This window comes from Micropterus salmoides, unplaced genomic scaffold (genome assembly GCF_014851395.1).
Source record: "Micropterus salmoides isolate LMB-PRFRI ecotype aquatic unplaced genomic scaffold, ASM1485139v1 Ms_hic_scaffold_19, whole genome shotgun sequence".
In the NCBI taxonomy this organism is placed as follows: domain Eukaryota; kingdom Metazoa; phylum Chordata; class Actinopteri; order Centrarchiformes; family Centrarchidae; genus Micropterus; species Micropterus salmoides.
In genome coordinates, this window is record NW_024041039.1 from 27373611 (window position 1) to 27395571 (window position 21961).

General features: G+C 39.5%; 1 protein-coding gene across 31 annotated transcripts; it reads right to left on the bottom strand.

Annotated features, from left to right (window-relative positions):
• Window positions 1–278: 278 nt before the first annotated feature.
• LOC119910586 (matrilin-2-like) lies at window positions 279–20429 on the bottom strand. 31 transcript variants are annotated; one of them, XM_038729267.1, is made up of 22 exons: window positions 20052–20428; window positions 18962–19108; window positions 17100–17675; window positions 14722–14841; window positions 14141–14260; window positions 13872–13991; window positions 13562–13681; window positions 13047–13166; window positions 12532–12651; window positions 12158–12298; window positions 11705–11824; window positions 11279–11398; window positions 10645–10764; window positions 10336–10455; window positions 9830–9949; window positions 9491–9610; window positions 7822–7941; window positions 6821–6940; window positions 6352–6471; window positions 5459–5578; window positions 2933–3034; window positions 279–1416 (listed from the first exon to the last, which is right to left on the bottom strand). In XM_038729267.1, exons 1-22 carry the CDS (start codon window positions 20380–20382, stop codon window positions 1364–1366), a joined length of 3270 nt encoding a protein of 1089 aa, XP_038585195.1. In that variant the 5' UTR covers window positions 20383–20428; the 3' UTR covers window positions 279–1363. The 31 variants fall into 31 exon arrangements, with proteins under 31 accessions (XP_038585195.1, XP_038585194.1, XP_038585204.1 ...); XM_038729266.1 differs by having other exon boundaries at window positions 17013–17675; XM_038729276.1 differs by lacking the exon at window positions 14141–14260 and having other exon boundaries at window positions 17013–17675; window positions 20052–20429.
• Between the last annotated feature and the right edge of the window lie 1532 nt (window positions 20430–21961).

Genomic DNA, 21961 nt, shown 5'->3' on the forward strand with positions numbered 1-21961 from the left:
TTTTATTTGAGAGTTTTGAGCTTTATTTAGCTTTGCAGGGTTGTCTTGCACTTACTTAAGCCTGCTGTGAAAACGTAGTTGACCCACTACCTAACTGACCACCATAAAAAAAAACAGCCTATATATAATTATAATACAATTTTGCAAAAAGTGAGTCAAGTGAAGGTATCAAAGTCACTCCCAAGATGGACAGATTTGTTCTGGGATGGTATAATAATTGTATTAATTTTAAATATGCCTTTGGTGTAACCCACAATACACAAAAGAGATGTATAGGATCCATTATTTCAGAATATTTATTTATGTGCAACTATACTTCCAATACAAATACACAGGCAAGTTGCTTTCTATCACAAGAGCACCAAAATATGTCATGCACATAACTCAGTTTCCCACCACAAATACCCAATTCACTTTGTTTCACATGTGTTCCATGGCTATGACGAAGTAGAAAATACAGTGCATGTGTGTGTTGTATGAAGAAAATACTGTACAATACTGTTTTAACTGATCTTAGCTCACGGTTTCAAAACTTAAGTGCATCAAAAAAAGACTTTAATTGCCAGGACTGCTACAAGAAAGTCTTGATCCAAGCCTTGCCAAGTGTGAAAATCATGGCCCAATCATCCTTGAACTCCCTAAACTGTTTTCCCTCTCCTACCAAAACAATCACACCTATCTGTTACAAACAAAACATTAATTTCTAATCAGTGTTGTGCAATACAGTTCTTGAAATATTTCAGGTATCAAAGGAAAGGATTATAGATAACACTGCTAGGACCAACTGGATCAGGCTTTCTTTTGGTCTACTTAATAGTGCTGCAATCAGATAGGTAACAACAATGCTCTTGTTGTATAAGAGATTAGTTGTTATGGATGGCGGCTTTGTGTTCTACCAAGAATACAAGTACACTGACCAAGAAATGCTCTCGGAGAACGATGTGGTACAACAGTTTCCCACAAAAAAACATTCATTGTGAAAGTAAACTGTTGAACAATTCTTCATATATATTTTTAAAAGTTTGCACTTCTATCAATTCTATAACTTCCTAAAGTATCTTACGTAGTTTGAGTCTCAACTCAATGGCTTACACTGTTAGGAGGAAAAAATACAAGTATATGTAAACATTTACACCAGTAATACAGTTATACCTGACTTCACTGAAAGACGTAACAGTGTTGTGAATGAAAAATGCACAATCCACAACAGTAATGCTAAAAGTATACTGCATTAGTAATCAATACCATGCAGACCATCTTAGACATTTTTACTGAAACATTAAAAGATGACTTCAGCAGGTCAAAAAAAAAAAAAATGCACTGCTAGTCCTGAACATGTCTTATGAAATCTTCATCGCTGTTCTTAATACTGCTGCTGGTCCTCAATCAGGTTTACTTTGTCTGAAAGTTCATCAAGTGAACAGACAGTCAAGGAAATAGAATTTAAAGGTGTATATGTGATGTTTACCATTTCATCGGGACACTGGGCATTTGTAAAAATTAATGACTACAAATTAAAAATCAAGACACTCAAACTTTAGATTCTGATTCAACTTACTGTTATTAAATGTACAAATACGACAAAGTGATTATAGCAGCTTCCCAAGCTAGTGCAAATGTCTCACATAATAAATAGGGATGTACTGAAATGAAAATTCTTGGTCGAAGCCGAAACCGAATATAATGAAAAACTTTCCCAAATAATGAATACTGAAGGTTTTTAATTTTTTTTTACCATTTCATAAATTTAATAGTCAAAATGTGCTTTTTATTCAGTGTTTCCCACAGGATTTGGAGAGACTGTGGTGGATGGGTCCGAGGCCCGAGAGGGTCCGGTAAAGTAAATTAGATGTGTCCCTTTACTTTTAATTGACACATGTAATATGTTTTATACTTTCTGTGAATATAATCCAATTAATCTTTTTTCCATACTGCATAGACGCCTTATTTTGAAAAGCGGACATTGTCACATGTGTATCCTCACACAAAATTCATCAAGTCCGACCCATTTTGATAAATAATGTTGTATGTGGTTCTTGTATCACGTAACATGAATACTTTACATCCTCTCTTCAGGTAGGACTCTCATACAGCAACACTTGTCTTTGTAAAGAGAGAAACTGACAGGATAAACCATCCAACGAAGGTTAAAGTCAAGGGCAACTGGACTTGGTTGAGGATACTGGAAGACGTTTCGTCCCTCATCCAAAGGACTTCTTCAGTTCTGACTGACTGGTAGGGAAACTCAGCTATTTAACATCAGTGGGGTCGTTTGCCAGGATCGTCGATACTGCTGGTTCGTTAGTGTTCCTGATTGCTGTAACAGAAGTCCTTTGGATGAGGGACGAAACGTCTTCCAGTATCTTCATCCAAGTCCAGTTGCCCTTGACTTTAACCTTCATTGGATAACTATGACCTGGATGACTGAGAATCTTCACAGACATCAGGATAAAGTCGCTAACCTGCCTGTCAGCTCGCACTGGTCCGTTTCAGTTCATTTACCATAAAGGCTTGAATACACTTGCATTCCAAATATAGGTGCGGCTAGCTTAATCACCTTCTCCCAAATGGTGACAGAAACACTCAAAGCGGTTCTTTTCTATAAAGTCAGCCACAGATGGAGTGGATGTGCTAGGAGACAATTCAGCAGAACAGTGTCTGCAAACTGTCATTTTTGTGTCTTTCTCTGACACTTTAAAATGCTTCCACACTGCCGACATGTCAGCGTAATTGTTCAGTAAAATTTCTTCAATCTTTTGACTTATTAGGCCAAACGCCGAAAGTGCTTTTTTTTTGGCTATTTTGGCCGATTAATTTTGGTGGCCGAACATTCGGTGCATCTCTAATAATAATAATATAATAATAATAATTTTAAAATGTTATATCAAATTCAAACTATGGATCCCTCTAAGCCTTCCACACAAAAGGATATGCTTTCTGCTCAGCTCCTGAATGGTTGACTGTACTTTTTTCTGGAACACAATCTGAGCTTCACACATGCAGGCATCTTGGGTTATTTCACTTCTCATTTCCTCTGAAAGAAACAGAAAAATATTGTTAAAAGTCAAAGCATGTGGTGGTTTCACAATGTTCAGTGTATCATCTTTGCAGTACTCCATATAGCTAAAAAACACAGCCCATCTTATGTTCCTCTTTGTGGATCGACGGTCAACTTCCTTATAAACCGATGTCGTTGTTCAATATGAAAATATTTTGCGGCTGACAAAATCATGAGCATAATGGATTTTGATTCAACAAGATAGCGGAGATCAGATAAAACCATGATTTTTATTTTGTGAGTGAAATTAGAAAATTTATCACTTCAGCTTGTTAATCACAACCTAAGAGTGCATAGTAACTGAGGTCAGGTGTGACTACTTTAAAGAGAACACGTTAATAATTGTTTGAGCGGTATACTCACATATACATACGATACCAATTCACTGAAAAAGAAACAATCACAGCAGACAACAGGCAAATCAATTACAACCAATTTGTTCTGGTCCTTTACTTGGTCCAAAGTTCTCAGTGGGCTCAACCCACAACTTCCATTGTTTTAGCAATCTCTCATTCCTTAAGCCAGCAGCACAGCACACATTTATTTCCTGTAAACTGTGCTGTAAATGGCTGGATCAGTAGTAGTATTGCTTGTTGACACAGTAGCTTTGGTTGCAGTCAAGTGCAGACTTCTCAATGACTAAAGAATGCAAAAAGACAGATGTGAAAGGTATGTAGTTATCAAAATATAGGTTAACGCATTGTAGGCCTAAATCTATACACAAAGCCTTGTATCAGTGTCATAGGATTGACCAAACACCAACCTGGAGGCATGCACTGAAATTTACACATGTGAGTATAGACAATTAGTGAGAGATTTTTCTTGTCTGTGGAGGCTGACTCTATTTAACAATACAATATGCATTGACAAATGCATTGGCTGTTTTTTGTGGAAGGGTTGCAGACCTGTTGTCAAAGAATTGGGTGACAATCCTTAAACATAATTCTATTTTATTTATGCTGGGAATTTATGGTTCTCCATTGAGATGTTGCAATGTCTTAACATGGATACACAATTGCTAGATGTGTGCACCTCAAAAATGTGAAATGTAACCACATATCATGGCTGTGTTGTTTTCACTAGTGATGCTTTGTGTTTCTTCCCACTAAGTTTCAGTTTCCAGTTCTGGTAGAATTTTGGAATAATATAGAATAAGTTGAAAAATTACTTATCTTCATCTTTTCAGTAACACTAAACTAATTTGTTATATCCAGACTCAATATTCATATGCAATAGTTATACATACACACAGTATATCAATCCTTAAACCTGTTGTCATTAAATAAAAATAAAAATAAATTCTTCTAGCTAACAGCAAACCCTAACCTGATACAATTGAACTGTATGAATCATGGCACATTCTTGGGACCAGTGAGAAACAGGCTCTCATTCTTTGTTGCCACAATTTTGGCCACCTTCAAAGGAAGGAGGACTCTGTAGTGTCATTACTGTTGGGCTGTCATGTTATACCAAGCCTGGTACAGCCAGTGGTGAAGCCATGGAACCACCTATGGTTGTGGCAAAATCACAGGCAAGGTAGTTTAGCTATTTGACCTGGTAAGATACGAGCTAAATTCCTGGCGCCTGGTATTGCCTTCTGAGCCAGAATATCAACAGAGCACACTCTATTGTCCGGATTGATCGATTTAGCATTGGAAAAGTACCATCATCGCTATAATGTCCTACATTCTGGACTGTTCATGTTGCCAGTAATAGCATGGTGGATGCCCTGCTCTCATGGTGCTGCAATAAGTCCAAGTAAGAGAAGGACCACCATATGGACATTGTCCTAGTGACTGGTATTGTCTAAGAGTGAAGTCAATATGTCCTTGTTTACAGTCAGACCAGCTTCCATACTAAAGGTTAGGCTCATCCTGATATGCAGACCACACAAATGCAAATTTCAGTACTACTCAAGCCTATAGAGGGCAAAGCCTGGGTGAAAGATGATATAATATAGAGGATATCTACATTGGATTGTAAGAGAGCAAAAAAGACAGCATTTGTAAAACTAGCATCTCACCTTGAATCATCTTACATACTTTAAGATGGTTTGCGATTGGTTCTTGTCAAGTCAAGCACATGGTCCAACTGGTCTTTGATAACGCCTCTTCAAGTATCACAAGGAAAGAGTGTTCAAGGGGCCCTTGGCCTGCTGTCGAAACTTGGACGCTCATAGTTCCTTCAAGTACCCATGAAAACCATGTCCATGTATGCCACACTTTTTATTAAGTTAGTGCCAGTCTGGCAAATTTTCTCAGTTCAGCCGAACTCAACAAGCCAATAATTTAAGAGGCTTGCGTGACACATTCCTGAGGCTAGAGCTGATTCAAACTATGGAAAATCTTTTGCAAGGTTTCAATATACAGGTACCATTATGTACGTTGACAAAATCCTTACGTGAGCATGTTTTCTGATCTGCATTCAACACGTATCCCACTCGACACTTGCAGTTGTAGGTGTCACCATTGTTGATACAAATATGCTGGCAGTCATGTCCCTGAGCGCACGCATCTGAACCTGTGAAGAGACACTACCACATTTAACTGACTTGGTCTAAGACATCATGGTAAAGGAGATCTAGGTTATCATTATCTTAAAGGCGCGGTATTCTAATCCAATACACATCATTTTGTCAAATTTAGAGAATATCTCCTCACGGTCTGCTAGCTGTCCGTTCTGTGTGTGTGCTGAAAAAAATCTTATCTGAAAATGGGAAACAAAAAAAGTGGCTCGTACCAAGCCACATAATACTACAAAAATCAGCCATGGTTTGTGTGTCAGGTCATGTCAAATGGCTTGCACATGGACATTCAGCTTACTTTCTAGTTTGCCAAGACATGCTGTTGTTGTGATGTTTGCTATTGCTGCAGGACAGTTGTAAGTATTGCTGTCTGGAGCTGGTGTGCTGGTTCTGGGACTGTCTCTGTTGTGTTCCATCATTTATATTGTATATGTGCAACTTTATACCACTATGTGGCACTGTCATAGAATCAAGATGGCTATAGTGAATGTACAATACAATAAAGCTACTGAACACTATGTTTTGTTTTACTGCTTGTCTTGCCATCTCTGCATGTTAGCTTCTAAGCAGCAACTGTGTCGTTGTTCACTCTATATCATGGTATTTGTCATAGTATTGGATTTCTCTGGAATCACATACCCCACCTTTAATAATCATGGTATCCCTTGCCAAAACATGATAGTATGTGTCTAGCATAACAAGTGCCACAGCAGTGCTTGTTGCAGATGTCACTGTAACAATGTTTACTTGAAACAAAGAACTTTCTTACGTGAGCATGTTTTCTGATCCATGTTCAACACATATCCCACTCGACACTTGCAGATATAGGAGTTCCCATTGTTGACACAAATGTGCTGGCAGTCATGTCCCTGGGCACATGCTTCCAAACCTGAAAAGAAAAGCTCACACCTCAGTGACTTCAAAAACAGTCACTTAGCTTTTTGCAGAGCCTTTGGACACACTTCACTTCAAAAGAAGTGGATGTCTTAGCCATGTGACCAATACATTTCAACATTCACAGTCTCTAAATCTCCTGCTTATACACACTGGTCTCAAAAGAGTTGATATGAGGTGTGTCCACAAGACAAACTGCCTCAACACCTCCTACTCTCCAGTTGGAGCTTTTGGTGCTCTGACCACGCTTTGAAGATCCAAGCATGGTGCTTTGTGGAATATCTGAGATGGTGGATCACACCACAGCCACAAAATATGCATATTGAAACAAATTAGGTGCTTACGTGAGCATGTTTTCCGGTCAGCATTCAATACATATCCCATAGGACACTTGCAGAGATACGAGTCATCACTGTTGACACAAATCTGCTGGCAATCATGTCCCTGGGCACATGCATCCAATCCTGGAAAGAAGCACTTCCACATCTGACTTAGACTACCACCATCAGTCAAGAAGCTCTTGACCGTTGAGAACCCCCCTCCCCGACCAATTTCCTTTAAACGGGAGTATCATGAAATCTATGGTGTGTATGGTATGTACAATTGATTACAGTGGAGCCAGGTGTGCAGGAGTTGGTCCAGCTGCCAATCATCATCATTACTCTGTTCTGCTTCAAATATGTGGTTCCTGCCTCAACACACTGCCAGATTGTGGGCTCAGCTACCTAGTTAGTCTTGCACCAGCGTTGGCATTCTGCTTTGTGTGTGTGTTTTTTTTGTAGTTTGGCTAATTCCTGTTCTCCACGACTGGTCCCGTCTCCTGCCTCTGCTCTGCTCCTGTTTGCCTTGGAACCTGACTGCTTATCCCTGAATCTCTGGACTCTTAATCGGGATTGGACTTCACTCTCTGGATCTCTGGACGTCCCCTGCCCGATTAAACTATCTGCTTCCCTGCCTGGTACTGCGCTCTCCTCTGGCTCATAGCTCAAACCCAAACCTCCCCAGAATCATATACTGCTGGCATTCACTATCAAGTATTGTGTTTACAAATCCTTCTCAACTCTAGTATCTGACTCAGTGTGCTGTGTCCTGCATTTGGGTTCTCACAACAGTCTAGCCTTAACATTTAAAGCTGCTGCACCAATCAACCCTTTTATCTTTTTACAGTTTCACAGCAGAAAAGAACATAGTGAGATTTGAAGCAAATCTAATACACTGTACCAAAGAAGAGAATAATATATTTTAGAGAGGTCCAACACAAATGAGTCATTAGTGCTGACACAAATATGTTGGCAGTCATGTCCCTGGGCACATTTGTCTGAACCTGAAGAGAAACACTTCTTACGTGAGCATGTTTTGTTGTCTGGATTCAAAATATATCCCACTCGACACTTGCAGATGTACGAGTCATCACTGTTTATACAAATGTGCTGGCAATCATGTCCATGGGCACATGGATCAGAACCTGAAAAGAAACATGTCCACATGTGATATGGCATCATTTAAGCAGAGCTTGGAGTGTTGAAGCCTCTGTCTGGTCATTGTTTCTATTACAGTTGATGCTACAATCCATCTCCATCATGTCCCTCGGCACGGGTATACAATTTTAAAAAGAGAGACCCCAATACTCCAAGATTTTATTAATAATCTAGAAAAAGGCCTCTGTAAAATTTAGGTAAGCACTTCATTTTGTACCAGGGCATGGACTTGAAACTCAGACTTTCATTGTCCTATCTGGTCTGTGTTAACAACAAACAACAACAAAAACAACGTGTCGGAAGCAGAAAGACTCATGTTGATGGTATCAGCGGCTAAACCTTTGCTTGAACACCACCTATTTCTAATACAACTGGGGATTCTACAGACTACATGGCTGTGCCGTGGGCTCACCAGTATCACCTATCATGGCCAACATCTACAAGAAGTAATATGCAGAGCTCTGAACTCTTTCAGAGGAACAGCACCACGGCAATGGTACAGATATGTGGATGACACATGGGTCAAAATTAAAACCCAGTAAGTGCAAACCTTTACAGAACACATCAACTCAGTGGACAGTAATGTCAAGTTCACACGAGGGGAACAACAGTTTGGCCTTCTTGGACTGTGCCGTACACAATGAAGAGGACAGAAGATTCTACATAGGAGTTTACAGGAAACCCACACACAGACCAATACTTAACTCTCTGACTAACCACCCACTGGAGCATAAGCTAGGGGTTATTGAGACCACTGAGCTTATAACAGACCAACAAGTGCCAAGGCCCAGCAGAAGGAACATTAACACCTCAAGGATGCACTTAAAGCTTGTGGATCGTCAAACTGGACCTTTTGGGGAAACAGCCACGGGATCTATGAAGAACACCAGCACTATGTTAAGACAGTCAGTCCACCCAAAAGACTGCACACCCAAGCACAAGAAACCAATCTAGTGTACGCTGTCCAGTGCAGTGACCTATATATCGGGGAAAGTAAACAACCATTAGACAAACGCATGGCCCAACACAGAAGGGCCAATTCCTCAGGTCATGACTCAGCAGTTTACCTACACCCGAAGGACAGGGGACACTCGTTTCGAGAACAACGATGTATATATTTTGGATAGGTAAGAGAGGTTTGAAAGAGGAGGAGTGAAGGAAACCATCTACATCAAATAGGAGAGACCATCACTTAACATGGGGAGGAGGCCTGCAACACATTTATCCCCCAACGACAATACTGTCCTTTCATCCCAGGAGATTTACCAAACACTCACATCTGGACTCAGGTGACTCTAACGACTGTACCGACTGCTGTTACAACAGCCAGGAGCACTAACAAACAAAGGGGTATTTCTAGTATGAAATCCACACATTCCACTCCACCGTTCCATTTCCACTTTTTAGTGATCAGTAGGTACTCCAAATGTGCATTACTCAGCCCCACTTGCTGCTCGTTCAAAACACGTTCACTATTCACTTTGTACAAGAGCATGCATATCAAACACAGTATACAGTTAAAATTCAGGTGCTTACGTGAGCATGTTTTCTGGTCTGCATTCAACACATAACCCTCATGACATATGCAAAGGTGAGAATCGCCATCTTTGACACAAATATGTTGGCAGTCATGTCCCTGGGTACATGCATCTGAACCTGAAAAGAGAACTTCCACAGCTAAAATCCAAAGCTAACTTCCTTGGTGAATTATATGATTGCCAAAATTGATTTAAAAATATAAAAAGGCCATGGCCAAATGCTCAATGTCTCTTTCTGCATTTATTCAAGTATATACAACAGTCAAAATTGTAGTTAACCACAGACAGTGCGCTATGACATGCATATCAAATCTCATGATAAAGCCCAGGTTCTTACGTGAACACGTTTTCTGGTCTGCGTTCAACACGTATCCCACTTGACATTTGCAGATGTACGAATTATCATTGCTGACACAAATATGCTGGCAGTCATGTCCCTGGGAACATGAATCCAAACCTGAAAAGAGACATCCACACTGACTTAATTAAAGCTTCACCAGTCAATTCATAGTTTAAGTCATGGCCATGTGCTCTATACCTGTAGGCGCATCAGTCTCAGTCTCCCAACTTCCTGATCATTCAAAATTTTTACTTCCTAATCCTTAGAACAACCCACAACCTATTGATTTATGTGGGTCCACATAGCCTACATCAGTGTTTCACCAACTTTTTCCGTCCAAAACAAACTTTTGGCTGCAAACACCAATAGGTTCAGGTATTTTGAATGCTCCAGAAAATTCATTCTAAAACATTTCCTCAAGTAGAAAACAGACTTTGAGTGAAAACCAAAACACTGAATTCCGACATGCATATAAAATGTATATGTCAAAATCTGGTTCTTACGTGAGCATGTTTCCTGGTCTGGATTTAACACATATCCTTCACGGCACATGCAAAGGTATGAATCACCCTTTGTGATACAAATATGCTGGCAGTTATGTCCCTGGTCGCATGTTTCCAAACCTGAAAACAGACACTTCCAGAGCTAACACTTCCACCATCAGGAAAGACAAGCATTGATTGAAAAAAAATGTGATGCGTTCGCCAAATGCTTTAAGCCTTTTTCTGCCTTTAACCAAGCATTTCTAAAAATCTTTAGTTAACCAGTGATACTGCACTAAGCCATGCATATCATAAGGTCTAAGTTCTTACGTGAGCATGTTTTCTGGTCTGCATTTAACTTATATCCCACACGACACTTGCAGATGTACGAGTCAACATTGTTTTCACAAATGTGCTGGCAATCATGTCCATGGGAACATGAAGTAGAACCTGAAATGAGACACATGTAACTGACATCTCATGACATCAGTTAAGAAGAGCCTGGACTGTTGTAGCATCAGTCTGGCCATTGTTCCTTTTACTACTGATGCTAGCTGTGGTTTCATTTTGTTCCTCTTTCTGTATCAATCAAGTCTCCCAAGTCTCTGAGTTATTTAGGCTGAGCTCAACAGCTGACTGTGTGAAAGTTTTAAGAGCAAAGTGTAATATTAGTCACAACAGGCATAAAGAAAGTCTGCACTCTACCTCAACAATTTCTGGTCCTTCACAATTACAGTCCACATTACAACGTGTCTTTCAAACAGCAAGACCTGGTGGTTTCTGTATTTGATCAAGTACTGAAGTAATGATTGTCATAAACCAAAGACGCTGCCCTAAGACATGCATATCAAATCTCACAAGGCATGTTTTCTGGTCTGCAGTTAAAATCCAATAAATGCTTGCAGATATAGACACTTCATAAAAACATACACTCCAAATCTAATTAAAGGGTAAAGTTGCTTACGTGAGCATGTTTTCTGGTCAGCATTCAATACATATCCCAAATGACACTTGCAGATGTAAGAATCATCAGTGTTTACACAAACATGCTGGCAGTCATTTCCCTGGGCACATGTAGTTGAACCTGAAAACAGACACTCCCAAATGAAGCACACTCAGTCGAATTACATCAGTCAAGCAAATCATAGCTGAGATGTTAATGGGCCATTCAAATTTATAATTCAGGGCCATTTGCTCACACTCTCTGTGCATCACTCCCAGTTTCCTAATTTTATGCTCTTTCAAATAAACTCAATATTGACTGCTGCATACATGCTGCAGTGCTGTGCTCCACAGAATGGGTTCTACATTTACTCAGGTACCAATAATAATGAACTTAGGGACACTGCACCAAGCGATGGACGTGAAAGCTATTTGTAAGGGTCCTTACGTGAGCATGTTTTCTGGTCTGCATTCAACACATATCCCTCGTGACACATACAAAGGTAAGAGTCGGCATTTTTGACACAAATATGGTCGCAGTCATTTCCCTGGACACACGTATCCAATTCTGAAAAGAGACAATTCTACATGTAACTGTCTCAACAACAACCAACTTGTACACTGCTCACACTGTTGCTGATCTGTGCCTGACCCTTTACAAATTCAAGCTGAACTGAGCATTTACTTCCCACTTTTCAGAATAACCCGAACCCAAGTAGCATCTGCCATAACTGGAGCAGAAGCCAGTGTAGAAAAGCCTTAAGGTCAGTTCCTTTCAATAGCTGCTGTGGTGGCACCAAGAATACTTCAACAACAAAAAGACTGGGAAAAGAGCCAAGCCAATGTGTTTCTACAGATTTTGTTTAAAAAAAAAAAAACATGATATAAACATAAAGTCTACCTGAAATGTCCAGGTTCTTAAGTTGGCATGTTTTCTGGTCTGCATTCAAAACATATCCCATTCGACATTTGCAGATGTACGAATGATCAGTGTTGACACAAATATGCTGGCAGTCATGTCCCTGGGAACATGAGTCCAAACCTGAAAAGAAAAAACTCCCACATGACATGAAGCCCTCATTGTTCTACTTATTGTAGAGCATTTGATTGGCAATTATTACTTTTACCGTTCAGATAAACAAGCTAAGAGGTGTCCACCGTAGAAAGAGCCATATTTTGCTATGTCTGGTATATAGAAACCTTTAATCGTGCAAAACACATAGGAACTGACCAAAAGACAGACAACAAATCTAGGAAAAATATTGTGGTTCTTACGTGAGCATGTTTTCTGGTCTGCATTCAACACATATCCCTCTTGACATGTGCAGATGTACGAGTCATTATTGCTGACACAAATATGTTGGCAGTCATGTCCATGGGCACATGCATCTGAACCTGAAAAGAAACACTTTCACATCTAACCAACTAGTCTAACTACATCAGCCAAGGAGCCCTGAGTCAGTTGCATTTCATACACTTGCACATCTCCCTTTAAGTGGGCTTTAACTAGGGTTCAACTTTGCAGATCTTCCTTTAGACAATTGCTAACAGGATAATTTAGATTTTTTTTGGCTCTAAAGTACATAATCCACAGCTAAAATCCAAAGCTAACTTCCTTGGTGAATTATATGATTGCCAAAATTGATTTAAAAATATAAAAAGGCCATGGCCAAATGCTCAATGTCTCTTTCTGCATTTATTCAAGTATATACAACAGTCAAAATTGTAGTTAACCACAGACAGCGCTATGACATGCATATCAAATCTCATGATAAAGCCCAGGTTCTTACGTGAACACGTTTTCTGGTCTGCGTTCAACACGTATCCCACTTGACATTTGCAGATGTACGAATTATCATTGCTGACACAAATATGCTGGCAGTCATGTCCCTGGGAACATGAATCCAAACCTGAAAAGAGACATCCACACTGGCTTAATTAAAGCTTCACCAGTCAATTCATAGTTTAAGTCATGGCCAGGTGCTCTATACCTGTAGGCGCATCAGTCTCAGTCTCCCAACTTCCTGATCATTCAAAATAAATTGAATTCTTACTTCCTAATCCTTAGAACAACCCACAACCTATTGATTTATGTGGGTCCACATAGCCTACATCAGTGTTTCACCAACTTTTTCCGTCCAAAACAAACTTTTGGCTGCAAACACCAATAGGTTCAGGTATTTTGAATGCTCCAGAAAATTCATTCTAAAACATTTCCTCAAGTAGAAAACAGACTTTGAGTGAAAACCAAAACACTGAATTCCGACATGCATATAAAATGTATATGTCAAAATCTGGTTCTTACGTGAGCATGTTTCCTGGTCTGGATTTAACACATATCCTTCACGGCACATGCAAAGGTATGAATCACCCTTTGTGATACAAATATGCTGGCAGTTATGTCCCTGGTCGCATGTTTCCAAACCTGAAAACAGACACTTCCAGAGCTAACACTTCCACCATCAGGAAAGACAAGCATTGATTGAAAAAAAAATGTGATGCGTTCGCCAAATGCTTTAAGCCTTTTTCTGCCTTTAACCAAGCATTTCTAAAAATCTTTAGTTAACCAGTGATACTGCACTAAGCCATGCATATCATAAGGTCCAAGTTCTTACGTGAGCATGTTTTCTGGTCTGCATTTAACTTATATCCCACACGACACTTGCAGATGTACGAGTCAACATTGTTTTCACAAATGTGCTGGCAATCATGTCCATGGGAACATGAAGTAGAACCTGAAATGAGACACATGTAACTGACATCTCATGACAAAAGTTGGCAGCAAGCAATGAACATATTTCCAGGTTCAAAACAAACAACAAATATAGTTGTCTCAAAAGCTAAAATTAAAATCAGAGAAATTTGAGAAAATGTATGATCTTACGTGAGCATGTTTTCTGGTCTGCATTCAACACGTATCCCACCCGACACTTGCAGGTGTATGAGTCACCATTGCTGATACAAATGTGCTGGCAGTCATGTCTCTGGGAACATGTATCTGAACCTGAAAAGAGACACTCCCACATCTGACTGACATAGTCTTGGATTCAGTTTAGAGCAGGGTCTTCAAAACTAGGCCGTCATCATGTCCTGCTCATTTAATTTGTACTGAATAGTGTCAGCCCTAATCTATTTAGGGCAACCCAAAACATTAGTAACAAGAGATGGTATGCAGTGTGTCCACAGCACAACGTGCGGAACTAACTGATGTCCATAGAGTGCTTCAAAAGCTTATGAACTTGGATTTCCAATGTTCAAAGTTCTGACAAAGATTTTAAAAGTTAGATATTTATACCTCTAATACGGCTTTTCCCATCCAATCCCAAATATATATTTTTTATTTCTTTAAAACAAAATTGTCTTTTTCAGCAGGTGTTTTCAGATAACGAATCCTCTAAAAACACAGTGAGATTTTGTGACAGACATTTGGACAAAAACCATTAAGACAAAGATAAAGATTCTTACGTGAGCATGTTTTCTTGTCCGTGTTCAAGACATAGCCCGCACGACATTTGCAGTTGTATGAGTTGCCATTGTTGACACAAATGTGCTGGCAATTGTGTCCCTGAGCACATGGATCCAAACCTGAAAAGAAACACTCCAATGTCTGATTGGCTTAAGCCTAGTAAAATCAATCACTTTGTGTTATTCCTTTTGTGTTGGTGAGGTGTAAGTAGGTATTGATTAATTGTTTTTAATTCTACAAAGCCACATGCAGGTTAGTTTGCTTAATATCTGTGCTTTAAATATAGTGATACAAGAGTGAATTAATTTTGTATCTATTTTTAGTTCAGACCATGCAAACACAAAATGTTCTGAAGGAAACACTTCCGTCATAATAATTGCATGTCTTTAGTAGTGATGTCATTGTTGTGGGGAGACAGAAGTTGGTCTCAGTGATACACAGAGGTTGGCTGAACTCACAAACTCAGGTTCAAGATGTCATTCAAAAACAATGAATTTTGAATTTGCAGGGCTGGAAGTCAGTCATAATTTTAAGCCCAGTGTGTGATAAGTTCGACGGAGAAATCTGCATGAATAGCATGGGTAACCTTAGCAGTTACCTTGTTAGTTTGGGTGGTACCAGAAGTCGGAAAAGAGAAATTAAAAGGTCACACTCTTAAATAAATAAATGTTTCACTCGTGGACAGTTACTCAAAGGTACTGAGCCGTCAAGAGGTCAGGATGGGAATTTTTCTAAATGAAATACTTCTGCATTACCTTGCAATACATTTGGTATTGCTTTTGGTTTCCCAAGAGTGTTTTACATTCTCTGAAATGTTGCTAAGGATACGGATACGTAGCTGTGTCTATTGTTCCAGCGTGTCTACACATGTGGCATTTCAGTCGCGTTTTTCTGTTGTCCGTCCAGCGGAACAGATATTTTAATCCATCCAGCTGTCTGCACCGGACACTAATGTTTTACTCGCATGTAAACAGGACCTAAAGCATATTTTTACACTTCAAGTCTATATGGTTCTGTTTTAAAATGCACTGCGAGATAATGCAACATATTGCCAAGGACTGCAAAAGAATTGGGAGTGAACACAAAACTTATTTCGAGAAAATGCTAAACTTTTTGGGAGAGAGCGCAAAAGCTGTTCAGAATAAAATCTCACTGACCTTTTGGGGACTCCGTACGAATTAAACTTTTATTGTAAAAACTAAGCACCAAGTTTTTATTTTCCATGTTCTGATATCACCTAAATGTATCATGGCAATAAGCATTTGGGCTGGATCAAGCATTCCTGTAGCCTTAAGCATTAAGTAGGCCTACTACATTAAATATAAATATTATGTTTAAACACGTAAACATTCTTCACTCTATTACATGTAGTGCTTTGTTTATATGAACAGTTTGACATGTTTTCTTCCTGGAATCTTGTTGTCACAGTGAGGTTGCCAGGCAACTGACAGAGACACCCAGAAGTCAGCCAAGAAATAGTCCAGCAACTGTGAAACTTGTTCTTGCAAATTGTAAATTTTTTTATACGGATCAAACAAATGAAATTTAACATTTTAACTATTATACTACCCAGTTTCCATTATTTATCCTTGCTAAGTTAGCTTGCTGCTGGCTCCAGCTTCATATTGAACAGATATATTAACAGATATTAGAGTGGTATCAATCTTCTCATCTAATGATGTGCATTTAGAGGCTAATCAAACAATTATAAAAACCTGTTTTTTTTTAAGTTTCTGAAATTCTAAACATTTCCACTCAAATACGTAGGCAAATTTAGCGCAAGCTGAATTTCAGTTGCAGAATGAGTGGCCGTTAATGTTGTGTCACAGATTGCAAAGCCCAAACTGTGGACCTGGCAGCTTAGCATGTCTACAGGTAACTGAGCAGGGCAAACGGCATAAGGCGCAAGATGCAACGCAGAATAAAAAGAGCAGTGCGCTCCCTGTGAAAAGTAAAGGCAGCATCATATAAGGGTTTCAACCATTTTAAAGAATTTGCTCTGAATTGGCAGATCAACTAGTGTCTGTCTTCTTCTTTAAGTTGGTTAGTACATTACTTATAATACCTGTTTGATGTTGACTGCATTCCACTTATTATCACCATCTGCACGGCAACAGTTAGTGAACACAGTTTGTGGAAAATCAAACACAACAAGTGGTGGTAATTCACTGGTTACCATGCCCTAGTTCTTAAGACAAAAGAAGAGGACTAGTGACTTTAGAATGGAGAGTCCCTCTATGGTGCTGCCCATATGATCACAGGTGACATTTCAAGGACGGGTCTGACATACCGTTTTTTCTGCCATCTAGGCCTAGTCCATAAACATCAATTCCGCCATCTAATGGAATATCCGCACTCGCATTCTCATCATCCTTACCACACAAGGTTTCCCTAAATTTGGAAGTGAGCTTCTCTATGACACCATAGGTCTCCACATAAAAGACATGGTCATCATATGGGTGGCTGGCCATGAGGCGGAGGGACATCAAATCAGCTCTGTCTACTCCCACTGCGTAGATCTCGATCCCAGATGACCGAGCTGCTGCTGATACATCCTCTACCTTGTCCTGGGGCCTCCCGTCGGTCACTATGATGGCTACTTTGGCGATGTTCATGGAGCCAGCTCGGGACCCTGCCTCTGCAGTGAAAGCTTTCTCCATGGCAGTCTTGATGGCCAGGCCTGTCATGGTGCCTGAAGCGAGGGGCTCAACACGGGCCAGCGCCTGCTTCAGGCCAGACTTGTCAAAATATGTCTTCAGTAGAAACTCAATCTGCACTGTGCTGGCATAATTGACTAAGGCGACTCGTGTGGCATCTGGGCCGATCTCCAAGCTGTCCACCATGTCTTGCAGGAACTCCTTGGCCTTTTCAAACTCAGCAGGTCGTACACTGCGGGAGCTGTCTATAATGAAGACCAAGTCTATGGGCCGATTTCTGCAGTTAGACCTTGTTGCTGTACAAAAACAGAAAGCATGTTTTAAATGGATGTTTAAGTGTATTTTCCATTGTTTTTGGATTTAAGATACAGTGCTACGTCTCTCACAGTTTGTGAGAATATAAATCTCCTGGTGTTCTCCTATAGCATGCATTTGTACACAAACACTGTACCAGTTGCACAAAAACACCAGTGTACTATGGACTGAATACAAGCATATGCTATAAATGGAAAATCAGTATAGATGTCATTTACACTGGGGATGCTGAAAAATAGCTTGTATAAAGAAATGTTAAATATCAAATGAAAATGCTTCAAGAAAGCTTTAGTTGCACAATACGAATATATGCAATGCAATTGCAAAAAGAAACAAATCTGCATTGCCCAAGTAACTTAAGCTAAAAAAAGTATTTTATTACAACTGATTATAGAGTGACACAAAGATGTGCATGCACCAATCGATAACTTTAACAACTTCTGGACACAATTTTCTTTTTGGCCCGTGAACATGACAAAAGAGGAGGGATGACTAAAACACGCCTGTATGTATGTTGAATCAGCAGGAATGTAATTAATGAGAAAAGTTGATCTGCAGGAGAATTCATATCTGAAAGCAATACAGACTGCCTGATAGCCTGACTGCATTATATTCCATTACAATTTTTGATTTTGAATTGTCATCTGCCTGATCTTTGTACTTCCCTTTACATAAATAAAAAAATCACCATAAATTGGTGCAGAAAATTTCACCAGAAGGCAGGAAATTTAGTGTTTAATGCTCAAAACGTTCTAGAGGAGGACCCCGTCCTATTTCAGCATTGAAGATGTCTTCAAAACAGTGTTAAATTCTCATCTCGTTCTTGTCGATCCGTTATTGTGTATCGCCACGTCTCATTAGCAGAGCCCCTAATCTAAGCCACAATGTCCCCACCACTTTTCAACACAAAGTGACGCCCTTGGAAATCACAATCAAATCCCGTAATAAACAATAATCAACCTTTTCTCCTGGTATTCACTATTACCACTATGACCATTACACCTAGGCAAAATAAATAATATTGTAATGAAACTACAGTAGGATTAAACAAACTTTGCCCAGGAACTGAAGTTCCATGAGTTCCAAAACATTTTGAACCTGTTGTATCAGAAAAATATTAATATTTTCACCCTAATAGATGTGAAACAAACTTCACAAAACAAATATATTAGTTTTGCGCATTTGATGTGTGTAATCTGCCAGAGAAGACTGTCCATGACACCTCATTTTTCTTTTGGAAGTGTTAGTTGTGGCCAAAGTTAAGTACCTGCGGCAGTTCTGATGGATGTAGGAGAGCCACTCGAGTCTCGAGCAGGCTGCCAGGATGCAAATGGTGCAGCTGTGTGTTGCAGCTGTGAGAGCGTCTGGTGATGGGGGGGCTGATAGCGATAAAACCTGGAATTAGTGCCACCAGCTTTGCCAAGGGAGAGGGAAAAGGCAGAGGGGACAGCAGCAGTGATTACTTTAGTTTAACTTGAGCAAAATGAGGTGCAGCATGACGGGCATGCATACATGATTATTAGCTTAATAATACCTTTTCAATGTAAATATCACAGAAGGGAAAACGTCATGCCATTTGGGCTTTTGTTGAAGACCTGCAGTATACTGTAATATACTTTACTGCACATTTACAGATGCAATTATATTGCCTAAGTTATACTATATAGCCTGGTCAATTTTTTTTAACTAATTACTATACAATATATTTATGTATACACAACTGGTACTTTGATATTTCAGTTATGACTGTGGAAAATAATAAGTTAATTTTAACTTTGCCCCAATTTGTGCATCTGGTGTATTACCATTCAAATCTACACACAGAGCTAAGCATCTTATCATCAGAAAATAAAAAACGATGTTTTATATTTTTTATATTTTCGTACACAATGACAACAAAGCAATGTGTATTACTTGCATACCCTATTACAGAAAGAACAATGACATTATGTCATTTCTGAGTAGGAATAATAGTAGCAAATTGACAAATGGGATAGTAGCCAAATCGGTTTGTTGTTTTTATAAATCCACAGAATAGACTTCTGGATTCTGAAAGCACTTTCAGAATAGTGTTGTTGAAAAACCTGTTTTTTTCAGAGATCACAGGTTATTTATGCTTTATGCTTATCTCTGTGACTGGACTGTTCATGTTTATATCAAAGCAGTTACCCAGGTACACAACCTGGTATGTTAAAATATAATATTTTACATTTCATTATGCCCGAATTTAAAAGCTTGTACAAACCATGACAAAAGCACGTGAAGCAAATTAGAAGGTTTCTGCACGCATCCACAGCAGGTGGATGGATACTGAAAAAGAGCTTACTCCATAAGGCCACAAACACCAACCAACCAACCTCCGTCCTCAGTTCTCCGTCTCCCCTGATTCTGGTAGCTGCTGGCACCTGGTCGGGCCCCCTGCTGCGGCTGCTGGAAGCCTCGGACACCATAATCACCCAGCTGGACCTCTTGAAAACTTTCAGAACTTGGTTCTTCGTCAGAGGTTTGCTCAATAGATTTGATATCTCCGAAACGCTGGTTGACCCTCGGGGGGACTTGCGGGGACGCGCTTAAAGGCCTAATTGAGTGAATCTGCCGGTCGTGTGACCCAAACTGGGGGAAAGTTCCCAGAGTTCCCGATACCAGGATGCCAATGAAACCGAGCAGTCCCCACACTGATGAAGTCATGTTGCCTGCGCGCAGTTGTTTTCTGTCTGCCCCTCGGTCCACCAACACAGCTGACTGTGGCGCATTTATATGATCTCGTCCACGGCCCACAAGGCGTGGGGAGCAAGAGGCCAATCCAGGGACATTTGGAGGAAGCGAAGGAAGCAGTGCACATGTGAGGGTGGTCACTTTTCTCTAACTGTGAATGATCTAAGAATTTATTTCATTCGACCTGGGTTTCCAGGACTTAATTAGGCTACTTTATGAATTTACATTCACAGTACTTTTTTTGCATTATTATATCATATTCTCTTAATATTTATTTAACAAACAATACAATGTGGATTTTCACATAAGACTGTTACTACTTGTAGTAGCAGATCAGGAATATAAACAGTGGTGAAAAGTAACTATAAGCCTACTACTGTATTTAGGTACAGTTAAAAGGTATTTGTATTTTGTTTGAGTAGCCTATTTCCATTTTACACTAGGCTACCTTACATTCATACTCCACAACATTTATTTTACAGCTAAAGTGCTAGTCAGATTGAACATGAAATATTTTTATTAAAAAAATGTAAAATCAGCTTATAAAAAACGTTGTGTTGTTTGAATTTAAACTGTCTAAAAGCAAAATAGTATATAGGATGGCGCTTACACCATAATGGGTCAGTAAAAATAACGATATACTATACTTTAACATTCTGACCGGGGCCATTCTGTCACCTAATGAGTACTTCAACTTTTGTTACTTGAGTACATTTTGCTGCTAAAACCTGTAAAACTATCAATGCAGGACCTTTACTTGGGTATCCTCACAGTGTGGTGCTATTTTCACATTTTAAGTAAAAGATCTCAGTACGTCTGCACTAGCTGTAATCATTTTTCCTAAGAAGATATTAATGTTGCACACATTTAGTGTCTTTCCAGAAGTTCAACAGATAAAAAAGAAACCATTGTAGTAGCTTTATTTAACTTCAAATGTCCATCTTGAATTCCACACACACACATTGCCCCATATTTTGTTAAGTTTTACAATTCTGACCTCTGCTGACATAATGAGCAATAACCATGCAAGAAATGGCCTCTAAGCCTGACAGTTCATTCTTGACCTGGGAAATAGCAGCCGACATATCCAAAGTGAAGGTCAACTAACTCACTTGTTCTGGAGCTTTTGACTGTATCACTGTCTTCATCAGCAGATGCATGTTGCTCAGTTGTCAGGGAACTGTAGATGTTCAAATGTTCCTCTAGTCTATTCTAAGCACTTTTAGGACTTCTTGCCCAAAATGACCTGTTTATGAGGGCCTCCATATTACTCTATGGTAACTTAACAATTTGCAATGGTGGGATGATTCACAGTGAACTAAAACATGTTTATTTTAAGGCACAAGATATTCAGTTACCATAGTCTACATGTAGCATTTTGCCCTCTCATGGACTGTAGGCTAGTGCAAAGTGTGCTCCATTGTTTCTCTGTTGGGGTCATTGACCTATAAAAGAGCCACAATTCAAATACAGACACCTGCCTCATCTGAATATAGGAGATCATGGTGAGCGATAATGAACGATACTGAAAATTTAAATGAATCATCTTCTA